This window comes from Neomonachus schauinslandi, chromosome 5, assembly GCF_002201575.2.
Source record: "Neomonachus schauinslandi chromosome 5, ASM220157v2, whole genome shotgun sequence".
NCBI classification, from domain to species: Eukaryota; Metazoa; Chordata; class Mammalia; order Carnivora; family Phocidae; genus Neomonachus; species Neomonachus schauinslandi.
In genome coordinates, this window is record NC_058407.1 from 59,845,228 (window position 1) to 59,867,290 (window position 22,063).

General features: G+C 52.7%; 1 protein-coding gene across 1 annotated transcript; it reads right to left on the bottom strand.

The window, feature by feature from the left end:
- Positions 1-6,984: 6,984 nt before the first annotated feature.
- Positions 6,985-15,255, bottom strand: HOXC13 (homeobox C13). The gene is made up of 2 exons (XM_021686777.2): positions 14,436-15,255; positions 6,985-8,552 (listed from the first exon to the last, which is right to left on the bottom strand). The coding sequence occupies exons 1-2, from the start codon at positions 15,169-15,171 to the stop codon at positions 8,296-8,298; spliced, it is 993 nt and encodes a 330-aa protein (XP_021542452.1). The 5' UTR covers positions 15,172-15,255; the 3' UTR covers positions 6,985-8,295.
- Positions 15,256-22,063: the final 6,808 nt, after the last annotated feature.

Below are 22,063 nucleotides of genomic sequence, written 5' to 3' on the forward strand. Positions count from 1 at the left end.
AAACAAAGCCCTCAAAACTGGGTGTATTCTATTGGTGTCTAGTAGACAAAATACTCGGATTTCTATTTGATTGTCTCAGGCTCCTATGCAATGCACGGCTTTGAGTAATATAAGGTAAAATAGATAGTTCAGCAAACGTCTAAATGCGGAAACCACCAGGCGATCTAGAGAAATTTGGAGAAACCGAGAGTCTCCGCGAGAATATGGCAGAAAGAAACCCATGTAGGTGAAAGTTAAGTATCTGAGAATGAGCCGAAGCTACAAAAGCAGACCGAAGCCGAAGATTCTCATCTCCCTTTTTGTCCCTCTCCTCTGCAGGACGCGGCAGAGAGAAACGCAGATTCTTGGAATTCCACAGCTCGCCGGGCGATTTCATATCCCAAACCAGAACTGCTCCCTCGGACAGAAATGTGTCCGCACGAGCGAGCGTCGCCCTGCCCGGCGCAGCTCAGGGCTCGCAGCGCGGCGCCTGCCCCTCGCCCGCTTCCCCTTCCCCGCCCCAGCTGCCGGGACGCCCGGCCAGGGCCCTCCCACCCCCAGGAGCCCGCCCCGCGCCCGGCACCCGCGGGGCCCACTTGCCGGAACCGAGGCCGAGGCGTGAGATGCTAGCCCCGCGCAGTCACCTCCAGTCAGAATGGCGCGAGCAGCGGGCAGGAGACCGCCTGGATTGGCCTTTTTGTGCTTGATTAAGGGGCTGCGCGGCTGCAGAAAGGAGCATCCCTGAGCTGCAAATTCCACGTCACAGCATCTCCAGCATCCTATGTGTGTCCCCCTTTTCGAGATGCATTAATGAGCACCACTGAAAATTTAAAATTAAAAAAAAAAATTTATTTGGGGGTTATTTTGGTCCTAAAGATAAACAGGGTGTGACTTGAGTACTGTTGCTCTTTTCAATCAGACACTGCGCGGGCAGCAAGGTCTCCAGGCCTCCAGGCCTCGGTGCTCGGCGGCTATTGTTGGTATGAGGGATGCCGAGCTGAGCTGCGCAGAGTCATCCCTAGTCTTCGTGGGGCAGAGGCTTCTTCCCGTCCTCTTTTACCCTTCCAGATGACTCCAGTCTCCCAGAAAGGGGACCCCAGGAGGAAGGTCCCAGCCTCTCCCTGTCCCTCTCTAGCCCGAAAACCTCCGGCCCAGAGCCCTGCACGCTGCCCTCCGGCCAGGCCGCCGAGCACACGGAGCGGCGGCCACAGGGCGGCAGATGCAACGCTGGGGGAACTGAGAACGAAGTGAGGGCTTCCTTCCTCCGGGCACGCAGTTTCTCCCCCTCCGATTTGGCCCCATCCGAAAAGGGCATTTTCCCCAGGTTTCCACTCTGTGGACAATGGCACACGCACAAACCCCCCTTCGTTGCGTGCGGCTGACCCTGATTTCCCCTCAGGGAGAGCTGCCGGGAACCATCAGCTACGTTCTCATCCCCAGTGTCCTGCTCCTCGAGGCCCATTGTGAGCCTAGGGATTTTCAGGACCCCGGAGAGGACCCAGGCAATCTAAGTGCACCACCGCGGATCTGCCCACCTTTAAGGCACACCTTACCACTCTCGCCGCTCAGCCCCTTCCTTAACCCGGGCTCCCACAAACGCGCCCCAGAGCGCCGCGCCCAGCCTGGGTCCCCGGGGCCGGCGGGAGGCTCGGGTGCGAAGCTTCAAATTTAAATCCAGCCACGGCGGGAGCCGCCTGCGAAGAACCAGCTAGGGCTACGGGGAGGGGACGGGGGGAGGGGGGACTCGCAACCCAAAGCGCTGGGCGGCCGCGGCTAGCCGAGTTTTATCCACCCGCACTTCGCAGCCCATACGCAAAACTGTAATTGGCCAGACCCAGGCTCTGGAACTGCTGAGGGCTCTGTGCGTCCACTCTCCCGTACATTCATCAAATCCCACGGTTGGAAGAGGCGGCCTGCCTGCTGGCCCCTGAGCCGCCGGCTCCTGCTGCAGCTGGCCTGGCTCAACCATGCCGCGCTCATTAACTCAGGGGTTAATTAAAACTGAAGGCTAGGATGCGGCCCAAGACTTTCCTTGAAGACCCGAGGCAGCCCTCGCTCCCGCGCACCCACCAGCTGGCTGCCCCGCCGCCTCTCCCGCGCCTTCTGTCGCTGCCTCCATCCCTCCCGCAAGTTCGCGGGCTCTGCGCGGGGCCTCGAGTCCCCGCCGCGCCGAGCCGGGCGGCAGGAGTTAATTATAACAGCCGTGCCCGCTCCGGTGGCAGGGGCAAGGCGGCTGCGGGAGGCTCGGGCCACCGCGGAGGGGCTGCGAGCCGCCGGAAGCAGTTCCCCCGCGGACCCGAGGTCAGAATTGTTCCGCGCGGTGCTGCCTTCTCCACGGTCAGTCACGAGGCCTCAGCGGCCCAGTTCAAGGTCACTGCCTAGTTTGCAGAAAGCGGTTCTGCCGCGTATGCAAATGAGGCAGGGCCTGGGCTGCGGATGGGATGTGAGTAGGAACTGAGCGGGCGTGGAGAGGGGAGATAAAGGGCGGCAGATGAGGAAGGTCTGGGTCCCCGCCCGACCGTTCAGACCTCTCTATTTCGTTCTTTTGAGGCAGCTCAGGTTTGGTACAGCCTCTTTGTTGGGTTCAGACAAGGCTGAGGAGGGGTGGAGGTAGGGGGGCTCCGTCTCCTTTTTCTTTCCTTCACTAACTCCTCCAGGGGTTGGAGCCCACCTGGCTCCCAGCCACCCCTCCGGGTGTCCAGGATTTAAGAGGAAGGGTGGGAGACCCCTTCTCCAGGTGCTGCTTTCTAGGCATCTGCAGCCTGGAGTGGGGGGGTGCGTTAGAGGAACCTGGGGTGAGGGGCCCAGTCAGGCTGTCAGGCTCACACCAGCGGCCTGGGGTCAGCAGCGTCCTTACCTCCTCCAACCCTTCTACGGCATCCCTGGGCCCCCTCCCTCCACAAGACCCCAGCCTGATTGCCACTCTGAAAATGGGAAGGGGTGGAGGGGGGTCCCAGGCGGGAACATCCGGGAGACCATCTCTCCACCTTTCACCTGAGCACCCCTAAATGAGCCCTCTTCCCCATTTTCTCTGTCCTTTCAGCGCACTAATAGTTAAAGTTTCCCGGCTCTGACATTTTCCCCCTCCGCCAGCAGAGGATCTCCTCCGCCTAGTGAATTACTGAGTGTCAGGAAAGGTGTGGGGACCGAGTAAAACAACAACAACAACAACAACAAACCCCACTCTCATCAAACGCCACACCCACAGCCGCCTGCCCTGGATCCGGGAGCCCGGGGCCTGGTCTCCGAGACTTCGAAGCTCGGTATGGGGTGAGGACTACCCGAGTGCCCTCTGCCCCGCTGCGCAGCCAGCGCCTCGCTGTGACCATGGCCTGTGGCCAGGCCCAGCACTGGGGAGAGGCTGAGATCTGTTTGGGGTCTACTCGGCCCAGCCTCCACAGCTTCCCAAATCCAAGCCCCCAGTCCCGGGGCGGGGAGGGGGCGCGGGTGGACTGAGGTGGGGGCCATCGGCCTGGCGGGTGGGGGTGGGAGGATGTGCTGCTAACCTCGAGGCTAGGCTGGAAGAGCGGGGGTCTACTTACCTTTGGAGACAGAAGAGGTTCAGAAGGGTGCGGGGCGGGGTTTCTCAGCCTCTAGAAACCTTGTGGGTGCCCCTTCCCCAGGGCCGCCGCAGGCCCAGCCTTGGTATCCGAGGAGGGCGGGGCGGAGGAGGCGGAGGGAGCGGCCAGCGGTAGGCGCGCGGGAGCCGAGTTGCAGAACATCTCTGGAGAGGCCGCCTTTTATGGGCGTTATTAGCGCCCCTGTCTAGACTGGAGACGACACCTCCTCTGTGTGTAAACAGAGGCGGCGGGCTCTGGCGGGAAGGGGGATGGCGCGTCAAGGGGGCGAGCGGCCCTCCCCTTCTCTGGCCACCGGAAGATCAAGGCCTTTTCCACCCTGCCCCCTTTCCTGTGCTCCCTGTGATGTCAAGGTCAGAAAGACCTAGTCACGGTCAAGGCTAAAAGAGGAAGAGCCTGGTTGGTTGCAAAAAGGCTCTGGCCCCCTCCTCCTCCCAGAAGCCCCTCGCTCCCCAGGGCCCCTCAATCTTCCACCAGCGCAGGTGTGGATACACATCTGCCTGAACCAGCACTTGGAGTTTTTTGAGGGGTGGGCTTCCGACATCATCCAAGTCGGGGCATAGGTGGATCCTAGGGTGGGGAGCTCATTTTTGATTTTGGGGACCTGCTGCAGGGTTCTGAGCTCCAATCCTCCCAGAGATGGAGAATGTCCCAGGGAGGGCCCCTGCCTCACACCCACACTGGCCTGCTGATCCAGCTGCCTGTGGACCAGCCTCAGGAACAGATGGTCTGGACACAGTCGTGGAGGGATCTCCCCAAGAACTGCTGGCCTTGCTCCCTTAGGTGGGTTCTTAGCTGTGGGACTACAGGCTGAAAGGTCCATTCTGCTGGCCCTGGGTCTGGGGACTAAAATGTGGGTGGGGAAGGTTTTTTCCCCACAAGCCCAGGAAAGGATCTGAGCCTTCCCTGGCAGCTTGGTAGAGTGACCTCTAGATGGAGAATCCTGTGAGGCTCCAGCCCAGTCAGGCCCCTCAGTCCTGGCCTGGGGAGTGGGGTGGGGGAGGCATGGGGAGTGGGGAGTGACACTGGATTATGAGAAAGATCATAGGAGCCCCAGTCCCAGAGGAGAAAGACTGTCTGTTTCCAGGGGCAGCCTCTGTGCTCTCAGCCCTTCACACATCTCGTATCCCCCTGCACCCTCATATAGAGTGGAACCTCACTCTCGCATCAGCACTAGGAGATTGGCCTTGGAAAGAAAGGCTCCTTACAGATTTGAGTGAAGAAAAGTAAACATGCTCTACACTCTGTGATGACAACATTCCTACTTATATGTTTGCACACACATGGGAACATCTCCACTGGTCAAAAGCTCTCTCTCTCTCTCTACACACACACACACACACACACACACACACACACACGGGTGTGCGCATGCACACACACACCTTCACAGGAATGTCCCACAGAGTCCCCAAAGAGAAACGCCAGCTCTTGGAGGAAGGAAAGGTAAAGGACCCACACAATCAGGAAGAGAATAATGCATCATTCCCATCTTTGCCTCCCCAGAATACACACTCACACAATACCTGTCTCACATAGGAGTTTCCATTCTCACGCTTGCTTACTCTTATGGGAGAGGCATCTCCAAAATTGATCCAGACATGATAATCCTCCAAAACCCATTCAGGTATATTTAATCCAGTGTCAGAGACGGTCCCAAACACCCCTGGCACACCGGGGCTCCCAGGGACTCAGAGGGACTGCTGTCTTTGCCTGGGTTTTCAGTGTCCCAATGCAACCCCAATGAGCCTGCATGAGCTTTCTCCTTTTTTCCATCGCCCCCTTCTGGGGCCTTAGGGAGGGTCCCTCTGTGTGGGAAGACTCCCTCATTAGACTCTCTGTGAGTTTGTGTGCAGAAGTAGAGAGATCCCTTGGAGAACTCTAGACTTCTCTTTCCCTACAGTCTCCAACTTCCACTGTATCGACAGCTGTCATGGGACAAAGCCAATGTACCCGCAAGTCAAGAGGGATGGGGGCCCATATCAAGAGAGCCCCAGGCTTCTTGTCTGCTCAGTTCCTTTTTCGGACACACACATTTAACTTTCAACTCTTTCCATCCTAGGAGAGACTCAGGGTTTTGGGAAGAGGTTAAAGTGGCAGGTGATAAGACAAGGGAAGATGGAATTATGAATGAACCTTATTCCTGAGAGGTTCACCTATGCCCCCCTGAACCCCACTTCCCAGCATGTGATTCTTTGATAGTTAACCCAGAGTTGAAATGGAGTAGACCGGAACTGGCAGGCACATCACTAGCAGAGCGTCTATGGAGGATGAATTCTTCAGGCTCTTTGCTCTTTGTCTCTCTCTCAGACTCCATGGTGTGTGTGTGCATGTGTGTGTGCGCACGCGCGCGTGTGTGTGTGTTTCACCCCCAGAAACGTTTATTTAAATAAAATTGTAAGAAATTCAACCGTCGGGCAAAGGGAGTTCGGAGAGTTCTGATTTCCAACCCAATGCCTCCAGTCATTGTGTCTCACGAGAGGAAAAATATTATATATAAATAAAAATTGCTGCAGTAAAGATTTAATCTGAGATAACATTATTTTAGGCTATATTGCTTTTTAAAAGTCTCTTAACCTGACAACTTAACGATCTCATTAACTCCACCAGATAGGGAGATAGGCTCGACGGACGCGACAAGGAAAACAAATTAATAGCAGAGTCTACACAGCTCCTGACAGCCTAGAAGTCTGTGGTCCCCAGGAATGCTGGAAAATAAAGGTGGGGTTGGCTTATGAATGGGGGGGGGGAGGGGGGGAAGGGAAGGGGTCCTAGCGGCCTGATATCCCTGCATAAATTGATGGGGAAGAAAAGAGAGCAGCCTAGGAGTGCTGAGCTTGCGGCTGCCCCCCAGCAGGACAGGCTGTGCAGACCCCTTCCCAGCCCCAGCCCTGCACTGGCTGGAGGGATTGCAGACCCTCTGGGGGCAGTAGGGCCCCAGGACCCCAAGATTAGCTCTCCACCACGGCCCCCACCGCTTCTACCACGTCCACTACGACCACAGCATCCAGCTCTGGCTTGGGCCGCGTGCCACCTTCTCAGCTCCTAAATCCGGATCTGAGCCCAACCATTATAACTGAAGTTGACAGGCAATGTACTTTTCTCACTCACCTGCTTCCAGGCCTTCCCAGTCGCTGATTTCATCCTTCTCTCCCCAAGGTACACTCCTCTTTTCTGAAGGAGTTTTCTCCTATCTAGATCACATCAACAACCCAAATAACTCACTTTAAAAACTTGAGTGGAACAGAATATGAGTTTGAAATTTACCCAGCTGCGGGTGATGTCTACACTCTTCCCCTTGCCCATTCTGGCTGTCAGGGCAGCAAAGATGGCCCTGATGAGCCAGTGGACAGAAGGGTCTGCAGAAGGAATCTGAGTAATAAAATCAAGGCAAAAAAAAAAAAAGATTTTATTTTAAAAACAGGTTTGTGGGTTTTTTTTCTTTTTGCATTCAGTACATTGTCATTCAGACGTCACAACACTATATACAGATACACAACATTTTAAAAAAGCCTATTTCTGATGAACATTTCAAAAGAACACTGTTTTGTAATGCACCAGTGGGAAGGGAGAAGGTGAGGGACCTCCCCCCTCAGGAGCAAGTTGGCCTTTGAGGAGGGATAGTTAGGCAGCGTCTACATTAGCTGGTTAATTGGGGGCTGGTTATTTTGGCCTCCTGGAAGAAAACTGCTTCCCTCTGGACAATCAGTAAAAGTGAAAGTGTGAGGCGCTCTCCTCAGTGACTGCCTCCATGGAGAAGCAACTGGAGAGGGGCTCTGCTGGGGGACCCACTCTCCATCCCCTTGGAAGAGAAGTCTGTCCTTTCCTTAGAAAAATGTTTTGCTTCTGTGCCTGGCCTGATCCCCAGTAGAGAGAGGGAGGGAGGGAGAGAAAGAGAGAGAGGGAGAGAGAGAGAGAGAGAGAGACATATTTGGCAGTGTGGTTGGAGCTTCCATCCTCCTTGGATTTCTGCATGTTGACTGAGAGAGCAGAACAGAGGAGGCAGTGGGGGCAAAGTCGGCTCCGGAGAAATTCAGTTTCCTGGTTGAGGTGGGGGTAGGCAGCTCCTCCACCAATTCTAGCTTTTGTTGAAACAGGAAAGAAAGAAAACCTATGCGCTGTCTGTACTCCAATCACGATGCCAGATCCCTAACAATTATCATTAATATTAACGCGACTTTTAAAATATGCACAGAAAACCTAACCTGGGAAATCTTGCCTAACTAAGGAGTGCGGGAGGGACAGGGAACAGGAGGAGGAACTGGAAGGACAGTGTGAGCTCACCAGGTCCTGCACCGAGGCCTCACCCTCAGGAGGGTCATCAACCTGCCTGGGCAAAGGATGAGGCAAGAATGGGGTCATGTGGGGCTCCCCAACCCTGCTTTGGTTGGAATGATCGGGCTCTTCGCCCCCTGCCTCTCAGCTTTCTAGCAAGGCGAAGGATGAAGGCAAAAGGGAGTGGAGGCCGTCGGCCTTCCTCCCACAGCCCACCCAGACCCACCTCCAAAGCTGCTGAGGCCTGGTAGGTCCCATCCGCACAGGGGTGGGAGTTGAGGATGGGGTGGGGAGTAGGGGGCCGCAGAGCGCGCCCTCTGATCCTCTCTGCCTCCCGCGGCGCAGTCACTCTTGCTTGTTAACATTAAATATTCGTCTGCACCAGGCGAAGCGTCCTTCGTTGGGTTCGGTAATGGTACAAAGCGGCGACATAAATAGACGGGGCGGGTGGCCGGATGGGCGGTCAGGTGGAGTGGAGATGAGGCGCTTTTGATTTGCTGACCACCTTCTTCTCTTTGACCCGTCGGTTCTGGAACCAGATGGTGACCTGGCGCTCGGAGAGGTTCGTGGTGGCAGAGATGCGCCGGCGCTTCTCTTTGGTGATGAACTTGCTGGCAGCATACTCCTTCTCTAGCTCCTTCAGCTGCACCTTGGTGTAGGGCACGCGTTTCTTGCGCCCGCGCCGGTAGCTGCTCACCTCGGGCTGTAGGGGAACCACGTCTGGGGGCAGAAAGAAGCCGGGCGGCAGGAAGTGAGTTGTGTGCCTGGACCCTGGGCCAACCGGGCTGTGCGCCCCAGGCTGCACCACTGAGTAGGCTCAAGGTGCCGGCAGGGACTCGAAGGGGACAGACGAATTGCCCCCTAATTCTTTGCGCCTGTTATTAGCAAGGCCACGACTAAGGTGAGGCCACTGATGTGTTGCCTCTGGTGAAAACTTTTTTTTTTTTTTTTTAAAGATTTTATTTATTGGGGCACCTGGGTGGCTCAGTCGTTAAGCGTCTGCCTTCGCTCAGGTCATGATCCCACGGTCCTGGGATCGAGCCCCGCATCGGGCTCCCTGCTCCACGGGGAGCCTGCTTCTCCCTCTCCCACTCCCACTCTTTTTTTAAAAGATTTTATTTATTTATTTGACAGAGAGAGACACCGCGAGAGAGGGAACACAAGCAGGGGGAGTGGGGGAGGGAGAAGCAGGCTTCCTGCCTAGCAGGGAGCCCAATGTGGGGCTCGATCCCAGGACCCTGGGATCATGACCTGAGCCGAAGGCAGACGCTTAACGACTGAGCCACCCAGGCGCCCCTGGTGAAAACTTTTAAAGAGGGGGGAGCCAAAAACTTGGGAATGGAGGTAAGTAATATTTTAATGCAATGTTTAAAAAATCGAAATGAATGCAAAAAAACCCCATGATAAACAGAATAACAAATTTTAAAATAAACATGGGACCAGTAGTACTGATTTTTCCTTTTGCCTCAGGCTCCAATACAGCTCTGCACAGCATTTGTTATTAAAATCCCATACCCTTAAAAGGGTCCCTACAAATTTCACCCTGGTCTGAGGGCCTAGAGGATTGCAAGTATTCAGGAAAAGTCCTCCTTCCTGCAGTTAGATCACTTGGGCATCCATTAGCATAAACTGTGCCCCATTATCAGGGGAAGGCGTTCTGTTGTCAGTTTGAGGGAGGGAATGTCAGGAAGGGAGAGAGCTTCAGTGGGAACCAACCACTGAGTGGGGCCTCATGCCTTTGGTCACTGCCTCTGCCCTAGGAATCTGAGACCTGTACCAACAGAGAAGAAAAGCGTCCAGGTGAAGCCAGCCTGCTGGGGAGCCAATCGCTCTAGATGTCCAATGTTGTGAGCCACTTAACAGCATCCAAGTTGAGAGGTCCTGGATGGGAGATGTAGGGAATCAGGCCCCTGGAGGTGGAGTCCATGCCCCAGGGTCTGCCCACCAAAGGAGGCACTAGGAGAGCCCTTCTTGGGTTAAAACCAGCTGTTGACATAAGTCTTCCACAAAAAGAATTCAGTGCCTCTCCTTGCCCCCCACCCCAAGTGTCCTCTCACCAAAAGAGAACAAATTCTGCTCCAACCCCCTCTCCTCTCCATTCCTCCAAAGCTGAGAGAAACTGTCTCCATCACATACAGGAACCCTAGCCACCCTAAATACCTTGTTATTCCAACCACTACTAGGTAAATTTCTTTAAGTCTGTGAATTTCACAGGAACTAAGAACAATATATGTCACTTATATCCCCCCTTCCATTCCACCCTCACCTCTGTTAATAAAAAGATCATTGCAACACTTTCAAGGGGAAAGTGGGGTATTAGGGAGATCATCTGAATAATTCACCCCTCAATTTTTAAAAATGTAATTGTTAGACTTCTTCAGGCAGAAGCTAATGATGAGGACTGAATATCTGGGGTTCCCCCTTCATTCTTACTGCCCTTTGGAAGTAGAGAGGCAGTCCAGAATGCAGACATAAAGCTCTTCCTGAAATGCTTGTTCTCACCCCACCCTCATAAAACACCTTCCCTACACCATTCCCATTGGGTCTGCTCTCACCCAGGAATACTTGTCTATACAGGCCGGAAAGAGAAGAGGTCACAATCAAATGCCAGTAGGAAATAAAGTGCTCAGGAAGAATATGTGAAAGAGGGGGTCCCAATGGCCTGGTTTGGCTGTCTTCATGATGACAATTTCTCAGGAAAATGGTTGGACTTGTCACTTTTCTCTGCCTGTGTAGGAATAGGTCAAGGTTTTTTTTTTTTTTAAATCTGAAAAACAAAACAGCTTCACTTTAACAGAGAAGATCCTTTAGGGTAAAAAGAATTTTTTGTACAAGATAATTTTTAAAAAATCTCTCAGTTCTCAACCTTGTTTTACTCTTACAGACATAGCTCTGATTCAGGAGATTGATGATTCCGGGACAAGAGTAAAACAAAGAGGGTAAGTAGTGATACCATGAGGTATTTGGTGTTTTTTTGTTTTGTTTTGTTTTTTTAATTTAAATCCCCAGAACATTTTTTCAGGCTTATTTTATTAAACCCAATTTACAAGATGAGGAATCTGAAGCTCAGAGTGGGTAAAATAACTTAAGTGGCAGAGCCAGATTTTAAACCAAGATTTTTCTGACTCAACATAATGAGACAGTAAGTTCTAAAATGGAAATAGGCTATCTGGTACAAAATACCTCCTTTTCCTTGGAGAGCAAAATGAGATAAAGTGGGTTTTGGTTCCTGAATTAACCAGCTAATTGTCCCTGACTTTTTATTTCACTTTCTGGAAATGCTCACAGTTACCTACCCAATTTTGGATCCTCTAAACACCAACTCTAAATTTCTGATGAGGTTTAATCAACACAATCCTTAAAAATTGGTTTTAAAAAGCAGATACCTGGTCTAAACTGGCTATTTTTCTCTATAGGATGCCAAGGATTGATTTGCCAAAGTTTTTAATGGATCTGACCAAAATGTTGGTTGTTTTGGCCCCTTGGGAAAATACCTTTAGTCTTGCCTTCTCAAAAAAGCCCCCTTTCACTGTCTGCTGTCTTGCCTGAAAAGGAATTGGGATCTACAGATACAGAAACATCTGGAAGCTCAGACCTCGAGTTGTGTCTATACTGCCTAAAGTAAGTAGGGGACTTAATTATTAATTTTACAATCAAGCCTTCCCTAACATCCCTCCAGAGCACATACACACACAAACCACTTCATACCTGGGGACCTAATAGACACCTTTGAGAAGTGAAGAAAAACCAGATCAATGATCAGCTGTAGCCTTCTCTTGGGGTCCTGTGCACAGGTTCCCACTGCCCACTTGCTCTTGACCACCCACTCCTACAACAGGGCTCTGCATTCTGAAGAGGACTTTGTCCAGCTAGAAATCCTAGCTGCTCTTCTCAACCATAATCCAAAGGCTTGTCAGTAGGGACTTCCAGTATGGCCCAAAGAACCCACTATTTCATTCTATTGCTCTCCCCCAATCCTGACTCTGTCTCTCCCTGCCCACCCCCCCACCCCCATGCTCTGATTCTTAGAATTTCTACTGATTCTCTCTTTTAATTTTTTTTTCTCTGTTTTAAAAAAAAAAAAAAAAAAAAGTGCCTACACTCATCATAGGAAGGAAAAAAAAAAGGAGCAATGAAACAAGGGTCTGTATAATTGGGGGAAGAAGCCACAACACATCTTGGCCCTAATTATCTGGATCTTTCTGAACAATTGCCTCCATAGCCCACACCAGCCCAGACCGCCATAGCGAGGTTTCTCAGAGCCAGAGGCGCTAAAGAGAGACAGTAGTGTTTATGCCCAGATGCTGCCGAACAAACCACAAGTGCATAGACAGAGTTATCTGGAAATCTCACTACTTCTAAAAGATCTCTGTGTGGGTAGAAAGATGCAGGGTGTCTGAAGATAATTTCTTTTTCATCTGCTTTTTGCCTGGACATCTGCCCTCACTGAGATATACCAGCCTGATTCTGTTTCCACACGGGGAGTGTGTGAGCCTATCGCTGCTGAGACATAGTGGGTTTTATATCCATTTCCATGCCATAATTTGCAAGTGTATTAAACCTCAATTGGGCTGTATTTTTTTTTATTTCAAAGATTTTTTCTCTAGGAGGCTATGATCAAAAAGTGTTTATTTTTAGCAGGTTTTTTTTTTTTTTCTGGGAATCTTTAAGATGTTCATTTTGCTCAGATATTTCTGAGCTTCTCTCCAATCTTCACTGCCACCTCACTCTACATGCATTCACAGGGATGCCAAAGCAGCTCCTTCTCTTCACCTCTCCACACTAAACCCATTGCCCATTGCTCTAGACCCATGTCTCTGCCCACAGTGGGTGAGGTGGGCATCTGCTCTCCTTCCTTTCGGCCCCTTAGCAAGGCCTACCAGCTCCCCCTGTTCCAGGAATTCCTGCTGGACCCCTGTCTCCTAAGGAGTTTTCTGTTTGGATGAGATGGTGAATTAAAGGGCCATCTGTCTATAGTATATTACTGTATACTTACATGTGAATTGTCTATCTGCTAGAAATGTATTATCACCTGTTTCATATTAGGTAGTTGATAACCTAAATTATATTACATAAAAATATTATTGCCAATTCAGAACAGGTAATACATGATACCATGTACTATAATTCTATCATCCTGGAATCTTCTGGCAGCCAGAATGGGGTGTCTAGTGTGGGTCCCACCCAGATATTTAGTTGTGTTATACTAAGTAATCTCATATTTGCAAGAATGTTATCTTCTACACTTTCTAACATCATTCAGTGATTTTTTTTTCACCATCTGCCCTTGCCCCAATCCCGGATGCAGAGGAATTTCAGGCCCACCCTTAGGAGGTCTTCAGATCTCTAATTCCCAGTGAAAATGTCCCTGGGCTCACATGTAGAGCTGGGGGGCCCTCTGAATAGTATGGGGAGACATCTGTGGCTTCCATGCCCCCCCCCATTCCTGTAGGCATTAGAATGGAGCCAGTCAGCCCTCTCCCACCGAGGTCTGCTTACAGCCAGAGCAGACTCAGGCTTTGGATTCATAATTTCTCAGGGCTGTGCTGAATCCAAAGCTCCTGATGTGATTTTGACAAACCTAGGACTGATCTTTCTCCCATGGGGAATGATGGGGATTTCAGGATCCCCGCTGGTTCAGAAATAGCCTCAGTTGGAAAAGGACATCGGTGAATTCTGCCACCCCCCCCCCCCCCCCCGCCATACACAGGCAAAGACTTAGGGGTCCCTAGCCTGGGCCTGGATCCCAGATGTATCCAGAACAGGTCTTCAGTCCCTCACTTCCCATCCTCATTCCCCTTTTTCTGTGTTTGAGGCATAGAAAACTCTCTTTCTCCCCGACATCTGGGGGAGTTGGCAGTGGGAACACCCACAGGATTTGAGCTCAGGATACCAGAGAGGCAAAGAAAATTTTATATCCCAGGAGAGGGATGCAAACTCCCTTCTCGCCACATCCTCTCCAGAGATTTTTAGTTCTGCTCCTTTAACGATCGGGAAATTCGTGGCCGAATTCTTAAAATAAATCAAGAAAAGAAAATATTCTGCATTTCTTTGGACCCGGCAAATTAGACCCCTATTCAAAAAACAAAAACAAACATAAAAATCTATCTAGTGCTTGAACGATCTTGAAAATTCAGGCAAGATAGTTCTTATTTTTTCCCTCAATTATCCGGGGGGTTGAGGGTTTTGTCCTGGCGGTTTCGGATTCCAAGGCACCCAAGGCCCACCCCACCCCCATTCCTGGCTGGAAGCGGGCTTCGGGGGGCCAAGAGCCGCGCGTGAGACTGGAGCGGGCTGGGGGAGGAGGAGGCGAGCTCCCGACTCGAGCCGAGCCGGCGGCCCGGCGCTCGGGCGCCTGTGATTGCTTCACTCTCGGCCGGGCAGCTCCGGGGAACGTGTCGGAGCAGATTTCTTCCCCAGCGCATTCCTCAGCGCAGCTCGCCCGGCAGGCTCCATCGGCAGCCCAGCAGAGCCGGCGCGCCGGGGCCAGACGGCGGGGGTGGCTGAGGCGCGGAGCCCCGGGGCAGGCAGGGCGGGGAGGGGTCCCTAGCTGCTGCTGCTGCTGCGGCGGCGGCGGCGGCGGCACTCGGGCCCCTTCCTTACCTGGAAAGGGAGACTTCCAGAGGTGGGCGGACTGCGACTGCTCCTTGGAGCAATACACCTGACTGTCCCAGCCGTTGGAGAGAGCCCAATGCTGGTAGCCTTCGACGGGGATGAGCGCGTCGTGACGCGGCTCCGGGTGCCCACTGATCCCAGGCACCACCGACACGTCCAGGTAGCCGGGCATCGCCTGGTACGAGCTGGCGAAGCTGGGGTAGAAGGCGAACTCCTTGGCCCTGGAGGACAGGTCGTCACCGGGCAAGGCGCCCGACGGCTCCGGGTATTTATCGCCCGGGTGGTAGGCGCAAGGCTTTTGCTGCAGGTTCACGTTGTGCGACAGGCGGCAGCCGTAGTAGCTGCCCCCGAACGGGTAGCCGTAGCCCAGGGTGGCGCTGGACGAGGTGGGGGGCGCCGGCGGCGGGGCGCACTGGCGCGCCGCCTCCGGGGCCGGGATGTCCGTGTAGACGGCGCCCTGTGGGGCGCCCAGGGGAGCCGGCGGGCGGCCCAGCACGGGGTGTGGAAGCAGGTCGCGGCAGTGGCTGGCCGGGCAGCTGCTGCCCAGCCCGTCCATGCTGGGGGCTTTGCCGGGGCTCGCTCCGCTGCAGCCGCCCCCCGCGCCGCCGGCGCCGCCGCCTCCCCCGCCGCCGCCGCCTCCGCTGCCGCTCTCCGCCGCGCTGTCCTCATAGACGTACATAAGGCTCTCCGGCCAGCGCGGATGCAAGAGCAGCGAAGTCGTCATGACATGATCTGCTCGAGCTTTTTAAAAACTCCACTTGCCAGAGGCAGCGAGCTAGGGAGACACCTCGCTCCCTTTTCCCCTCCCCCATCCCTCCTCCCTTCCCTCTTCTCTCCTCCCCTCCTCCTCCTGGTGCTTCCACCTCCCTCCCTACATACCCTCTACGCATGCGGGGACACTTCATTAAGAAATCCGGCGTCTCCCGCCCGGCTCCCCTCGGCACCCCTCCCGCGCCCACGTGATGCTGCCAACGCACGTGATTCTGGGGCCCGGTCTCCTGGGGTTCCCACCCCTTGCGGTGGGGCGGGGCAAAAGGAAATAAGTCTCTGATGATTGGCTCTCAGGAGGGGCGAAGAGGAGGGAGCTGGGAGATTTAAAGGAACAGGGCAACGCCCCCCCGGCAGCCCCGAGGGAGGGAGAGGGAGGGGGAGGCTGAATTTGGCCGACGCAAAGGGGTCTGGAGAGACTAGGACTGTTCCTGGGCGCCTCCCTCTAGGTTTAGGTTTAGATTGGCTATGGGGGAGACTGATCCTTAGCCAAAAAACGATCGCTGTGACTGGATTGGGGTTGGGGCCAAGGGTGGGGGAGAAACTGGATTTTTTTAAATAAATAAACTAGAAAGCAGGCGGAAGCGTGCGGGCAAGGCGTGGGGAGCCCTGGTTCTGGCCCTGGCCTAATCCCCTAGAACTCGCGGATGGAAAGAACCCGAAGCCGCGCACCGAGAGACTTTGATGCCGGGATTGCATTTCCATTTCCGACTTTCAGCCACTTTCTCCAAAGCCCCAGTTGTCTGAGAGGGACCCTTTGGGCTCCTCCACCTCCACCGCAGAGCAGAGAGGGCTGAGAGGATGTGATAGCCCCAAAAGACACACACACACACACACACACACACACACACATCACTACACGGAGGGGGTGGAGTGATACTCTCAGTGAAAATGGAGAAAGAGTAAAAGGAGGGAAATGAGGGCAATATGATAGACTGATCTTTCAATGTACAATAGAAATGAAAAGCCTCAGAGTGAGATTTTCAAAGAAAAGGGCAGGAGGTGGGGGAAGAATTCGGTCTAGGAAAGCTTAAAAGCCCTTGATGTGAACAAGAGCAAGCGCTCTCAGATCGGTGTACAAAAGGAAACGTGGAACGAAAGTCGGCCGATCTGCCCCTTTGGAGGGACCTTTCCCAGGCACAACTCTGTAAGACCCCAGAAGGACCGACCTAAGCCTGGTGGGCCGCCTCGGCCCTCTGCAGCCTGGGCTGAGCCGGCCTAAGAGGGCCCAGAGGCAGAGCCAGGATCAACACAGTTCTCTAACTTAGGCTTCCACGGCTTTCTTGGGGTCACTCCCTTTTAGTGTGGAGTGTCTGCATGCTTTAAAATTGCCCCATATGTCAAAGAGAAAATTAACACCAATTTACTGATTTTTGAAAAAGTCCCCCTCTTCCTTACCAATCTCCAGACTTGGGTTTCCTATGCCCAGTGAGGTAATAAAGAGAGAGAGAGAGAGAGAAAGGGGGGGGGGAGAGGGGCTGCAGCATCTCCCTCTTTCCTGCCACTGCCACAGATTTTAAATGCTGGGTGCTCCTGTCCAGACGGCTCACAGGGGGTGGCCATGCAGTAGCCCCAGGCTAGTCCGGACCCACTGGATCCCTCAAACCTGAGAGCAAATGCCAAGTCTGTACTGAGATGCGGCCCCATGGCCACGTCCCTTCTCCCTGTATGGGGAAGGTAGTATTTGACGATGGAGAGCGCCCTGGTGTCAGTGAGTTAGGATAAAAAATGAGCAATCTTTATCAGTGTGGTGTTCATCCGGAAGGGTCACCTCAGAGTCTGAAAGCAGGCTTTGGGCTGGGCTGGCAGTAGGAAGAAAATACAAAACATAAGCCGGCTTAGCTTCAAAGTGTGTTGAGGGCGATGATGGTGGTGGAGGGAGAAGAGATGAGCCCGGGGAAGGTGGGGGCTTGCTGGGAGCTGGCTTTTGGCTAGGAAACTGGCTTCCCTGCCTCAGAGTCCAAGGTCAAGGTAGAACAAGGGGAGCAAACAGGGGCTGGCCAGTCTAGACTGGGTTGTGTTGACCTTGGCCCCCGCCTGCCTGCTGCCTGGCTGGTGGGGTAGGTAGTGAGGAGGGCTGAGGTTTTCCAGCCGCAGGTGTAGAGGGGGTGCCGAAGCCCTGGCTTCTCCCACTGTGAAGTGCTGGGTTTGCGTGGAGAACCCAGGGCTACGTGGACCGGGCTCTGTGGGGCCGCCGGGAGAAACAAAGGGCCTGAACCGCCCACCCCATTCCTGGGGTTCCCTCCCCAGTCCAGGAATGCTCTAGCCCAACGCCAGACGCGTCTTCCGCGGACCCGGACCCAAAGACACGCTTCCCCCAGCCTTTGGGAGTAGGGGGCAGAACGGCGGGAAGGATCCGGGTGCAGGGCGGCCCAGCAATAAATAAAATTAATAGTATGTTCTTTTCCAGGTTTATGTAAGGACATTAACTATTCCTATTGCAATGAGATATAGATTTAATTAACCCGGCAATTTTACAATTCCATTTATTAGGGGCACGATGCGGCCAAAATTTAGCAACGAGAAGAGAGAGAACCAAAGTCTCCATCAAGAAGACCAGCTAGCGAAGATGTAGGCCCCCCAAGAGACTTGGGGGTGTGGGAAGGCTGGAGAAGGGGAAAGTTCAGGGCTAAGGGAGTTCAAAGCATCTGGAGACGTGACCGCATACTCTGAATGATTCCCGGTTCTTTCGCTGGGCTCCCCAAGACATTCCGCGCCTGAAATCGGCTCCGCGACGGGGGCGCTCCGGGAGCGGGGAGGGAGGCGGCAGTGCAAGAGCCTTCGGGCGCACGGGCGGCGGAAAGTAAAGCCTGCTTGGTTAATTAACTTTAAGCCTGGGGTCGCTTCTCTCTCCTCCCCCGAAAAAATGTGGATCTGGCTGAGACACAGATAAAACCAAATTAAACACTCCAGGAGAATATGCACCCCTGGAAACGTAGTAATTACATCTCCGAGACCATCCCGCCCTAGAAAGCCGCTGAAACCCGTGGCCCGCGCTCGCCCCCCACCGCACCGCCACACCTCGCCTGCCGGCTTCGCCGATGGGGCGCTGGAGCTTGACTGCGGAGGAAGTTTAGAGGAAATCAAGAGAAAGGAAAGGGAATGTGACTCCTCGGTCTCTAGCTGAGCTGCTGGTGTGGGAGTGAAGACGCAGCATTTCATTATATCAAAGGAAAATGGAAAATAGCCCCTCAGCCCCATCGGGAAGACCGGGCTCTGCTCTGGGCTCCTTTCTCAAAGGGACACTTGGAACGGCTGGGCTCTGTCCTTAGTTTCCTCTAGGGACTGAGTTCCAGGCTAAGTTCAACTCTGAAATTCTTCTTTTCTAAGTGTCCAACATACAAAGGAGATATTCAGCGTGGGTTCTCACTGTGTGTGTGTGTGTGTGTGTGTGTGTGTGTGTGTGTTCGCTCCTGGCCTGTGGACTTGGGACCGTGTGCAGGCTGCATGCACTGTTCCAGCACATGCCCTTGTGGACACAACCCAGTGTGTTCATGAAGATACCCAGCTCTCTGCTGACATCCTCTATATGCAAGTAAAGATCTCTGCTGGTCTGTTTATCTCTCTGTATACACACTTGATTTACATACCCATCCTATCTACCTACACATGCCCCAGGAAAATACTAAGAAAATGAAGAGGCAGCTGTCTGAGCCTTTCTGAACATGAGGGGTGGAATTCCTGGCCCACTGCATTAAAGACAAAGTCAGAGGTGTAAGTTAGCAGTGTCTGCAGCAGAAGGGTGCAAGCGTGATGAGCCCGTTTGAGGGCCTCGTGTACCTTAAACATCAGGTTAGAGAGAAGGATGAGAGGAATGAAGTTGGTATGTCCCAGATTCTTCTCTCTGGAAATTAAGCATCAGTTGATTTCCCTTTCTTTTCCCCACAATCTCTTCTGTTTCCTTCAAATTCCCCAGGATTAAAAAAAAAAAAAAAAAAAAAAGCTTGAAGCTCTCAAGCTCCTGCCCCCCCTTTTTTATGGGAGAAATTCCAGTTAAAAAAAAAAAGGAGGGGGTGGGTTGAGGCTGTTGGAGAACAAAGAGCCTCACCACCATGGGGTCTGGATTCTGGCCCAGACTTGGGGCCTTGGTGGGCAGGCATAGTTTGGGGGGCCCTTTCCTGTCCAGGGCACGGGCTGCAGAGTGGAAAAGGAGATTTGTGGATTACAGAGGACATAGGGCTTGAGCTATCCAGGAAAGAAAGGGATGTTTTGGATTAAGAGGCCACATACAGGAAGGGTTTGGGGGCTCAGGGAAGGCCTAGGGGAGGGCACCCCTGAGAGTGTGTCTGAGTGAGACAGCCTCCCACGCACTCAGGGCAAATTCTTGGTGGGTTGCCAAGGTGACATAGGTGAAGAAGGAAAGAAAAGTGACTGACCCTGGGGCTCCCTGGCCTAGCCCAGTCTCCTCCTCTCCTCTTTCCCTCCCCGTCTCTGGGCTCTGGAAGGTTGGGGATGACCCAAGGAGTGTGGAGACACAGATGCCACCTCCCAGGCACCTGGATCCTTCTGGAACATGCTCTACTTTATTTTCTCCACCCCCACTGCCTGGCATCAGAAAAGGGCCACCCAGACCTCTCCTGCCAGCTTGGGAACTCACCTCCTGGGCAGTGACTGCCATCCTGGCATCTTCTACCTTTATTGTTCTCCCTCCCTGGGCCCCCAGCTTGAGGGAAGATGGGACCAGGATGGCTGAGGCATCACTTTGTTCCTAGTTTCAGAGTTTTCCACTCTCAAACCCAAACTCGTCTTCCTCCAGACCCCATTCACTTCCCTCTTTTAGACATCAGAGAAATCCATTCCCTTCTGCTGCCAACTAGGACTTGTGGTGCTGGCCCAGAGCCTGGGGCACCACATCAAACTTTCCTCTCTAGTTCTGCAGGGATCCACACAGGGGTTCAGGTTCAGGCTGTTAGCACCAATCTTTTCCTGGATTCTCCACCAGCCTGCCCACAATCTCAGACCCTGCCTGGTGGTGCACTGGGTTGGCGGGGAAATCAGCCCCTGCCATGGAGAATTCTCAGGAAGTCTCCTCCAGTGGCTTCTGGGGTCCTTACCCCAGCCCCCTTTCTTCCACTGCTTTCCGGCCCCACCCTCCCAGCTTGGCCAACCTCCTGACAGAACCCCTTCCCAGCCTCTTCATCTTCTCCTTCCCCAGCGCCATCCTTCTTCTAATCTCATCCCTCTTACTCTCGTCTCTCTTGGCAACATCTCAGCCTGTCACTTGCCCTTTCCTCACCCTCCAGTGACAAAAGAAATTCAGAGAATTAACATGGAGTTTAGAAATTAACAAGTATCTCCTCCCCTTTCTTGCTTCCCTGAGCCCCCTACCCCTACCCCACCTTCTGCTGTGGGTGAGAGCCCTCTGTTCCCCTCCTCTCCCCCCCAAAAAAACCTCCCCATTTTAGGAAGCCCTTCAGAAACAGACAAATAAAATCTCTCCTGGTTTTAGGGCCTGTCTGAGAGGGAAGTCCAAGTTCATTTTCAAGTTAGACAAGGGAGTGAGGGGGGTGGGGAAGAGGTGGAGGAGTTTTTGCTGGGAGCTGGGTTTGGCTTTCTTGCAGAGATCTAACAAAGGCCCCTTTTGGTCAGAAAGCCAACAAACTGAATGCTTGGAAAAGGCATTTATCACTTTTGATCTTTTCCTCCATCTTTTAAAGTTTAGATTTGGGGCTCCTAGGAAGGAGGCTGACCAATCTCTCTCTCTTTCATATTTCTAGTTACCTTTAAAGAAGATATGGAGAATAACGTTTTTCTTAGGAAAAGGAGGGGTTGTGGACCCCAAATACATCATTCTTCTGTATCAAAGAGGACTGTTTAACTGTCCCAAAGAATGACTAAATATAAAAGAGTTGAAGGGCTAGAGGTTTCATTTCTAACTAGGTGAGAGACCCCCTTAATGCCACCGTGATGCTGGGAACTGGAATTTGGTGGAACCCCTAAGAGGCAGATGGTGGAGTATATATGTACATTTCATCATGAGGAAGGGGGGGAAATCACACAGCTTAGTTCTCCACATGACCAGACACCCTCAGAAGTCACAGAAGAAGATACAGTCTAATCATTCTAATTTGAAAATAATCAAGCAGGACACAAGCAACTGAAGGACCTCCAGAAGATGCTTTATCAAAAGAAAGAAAATTTAATTTCCCCATCTCCAAAAAGGGAAGTGAAGACCCAAGGCTCAACTAAATTTGGGGGGGGATGCCAATAAACACCTTTGTTAAAATAGCCAACCAGGCTTGGGATCTGTGGAGCAGAAAGGCAGGAGGGAGTTTGTTGCGGTACTTTGGAACAAGATTCCAAGAGGTGGTAATTAATTCAATCTTCCTTAAAAGATATAATTTGGTGCAGTTTTAGTGACTGGTGGGAAACTATCCCTATGATACCCTTGGGGAGAGGGTGTTAGACTTTTCTTCCCTCACTGCCTCCTCCCTCTCACCCAAATTCCCATTCTCTAGGGAGTGTTTAGGAGCACTTTTTTCTCTCAGTTGTGGTGTTGCCTTGTACATGCAGCAAAGTGGATGAAATCTGAATAACTAGAAAGGGGGAGGGGACATCCATTTTTTTCTCTTCCCAAAGATTACTGCACTCACTTGCACAGCCAGAGAAAATTGACCTCAGATAAGAAGAAATATCTTTCAAGGCATAGACGGTCTGTATGCCTTGAATAAAATAACAAGATTTTATTTGTCTGTTTCTGAAAGGCTTCCTAAAAGGGGGAGGTTTTTTGGGGGGGAGAGGAGGGGAACAGAGGGCTCTCACCCACAGCCAGGCTCCTCACACTTGATGGACTTCTGCATTTCTAAGGAGCATAATTGCTGAGTCCTGGCTCCGGGACACTCCTGGAG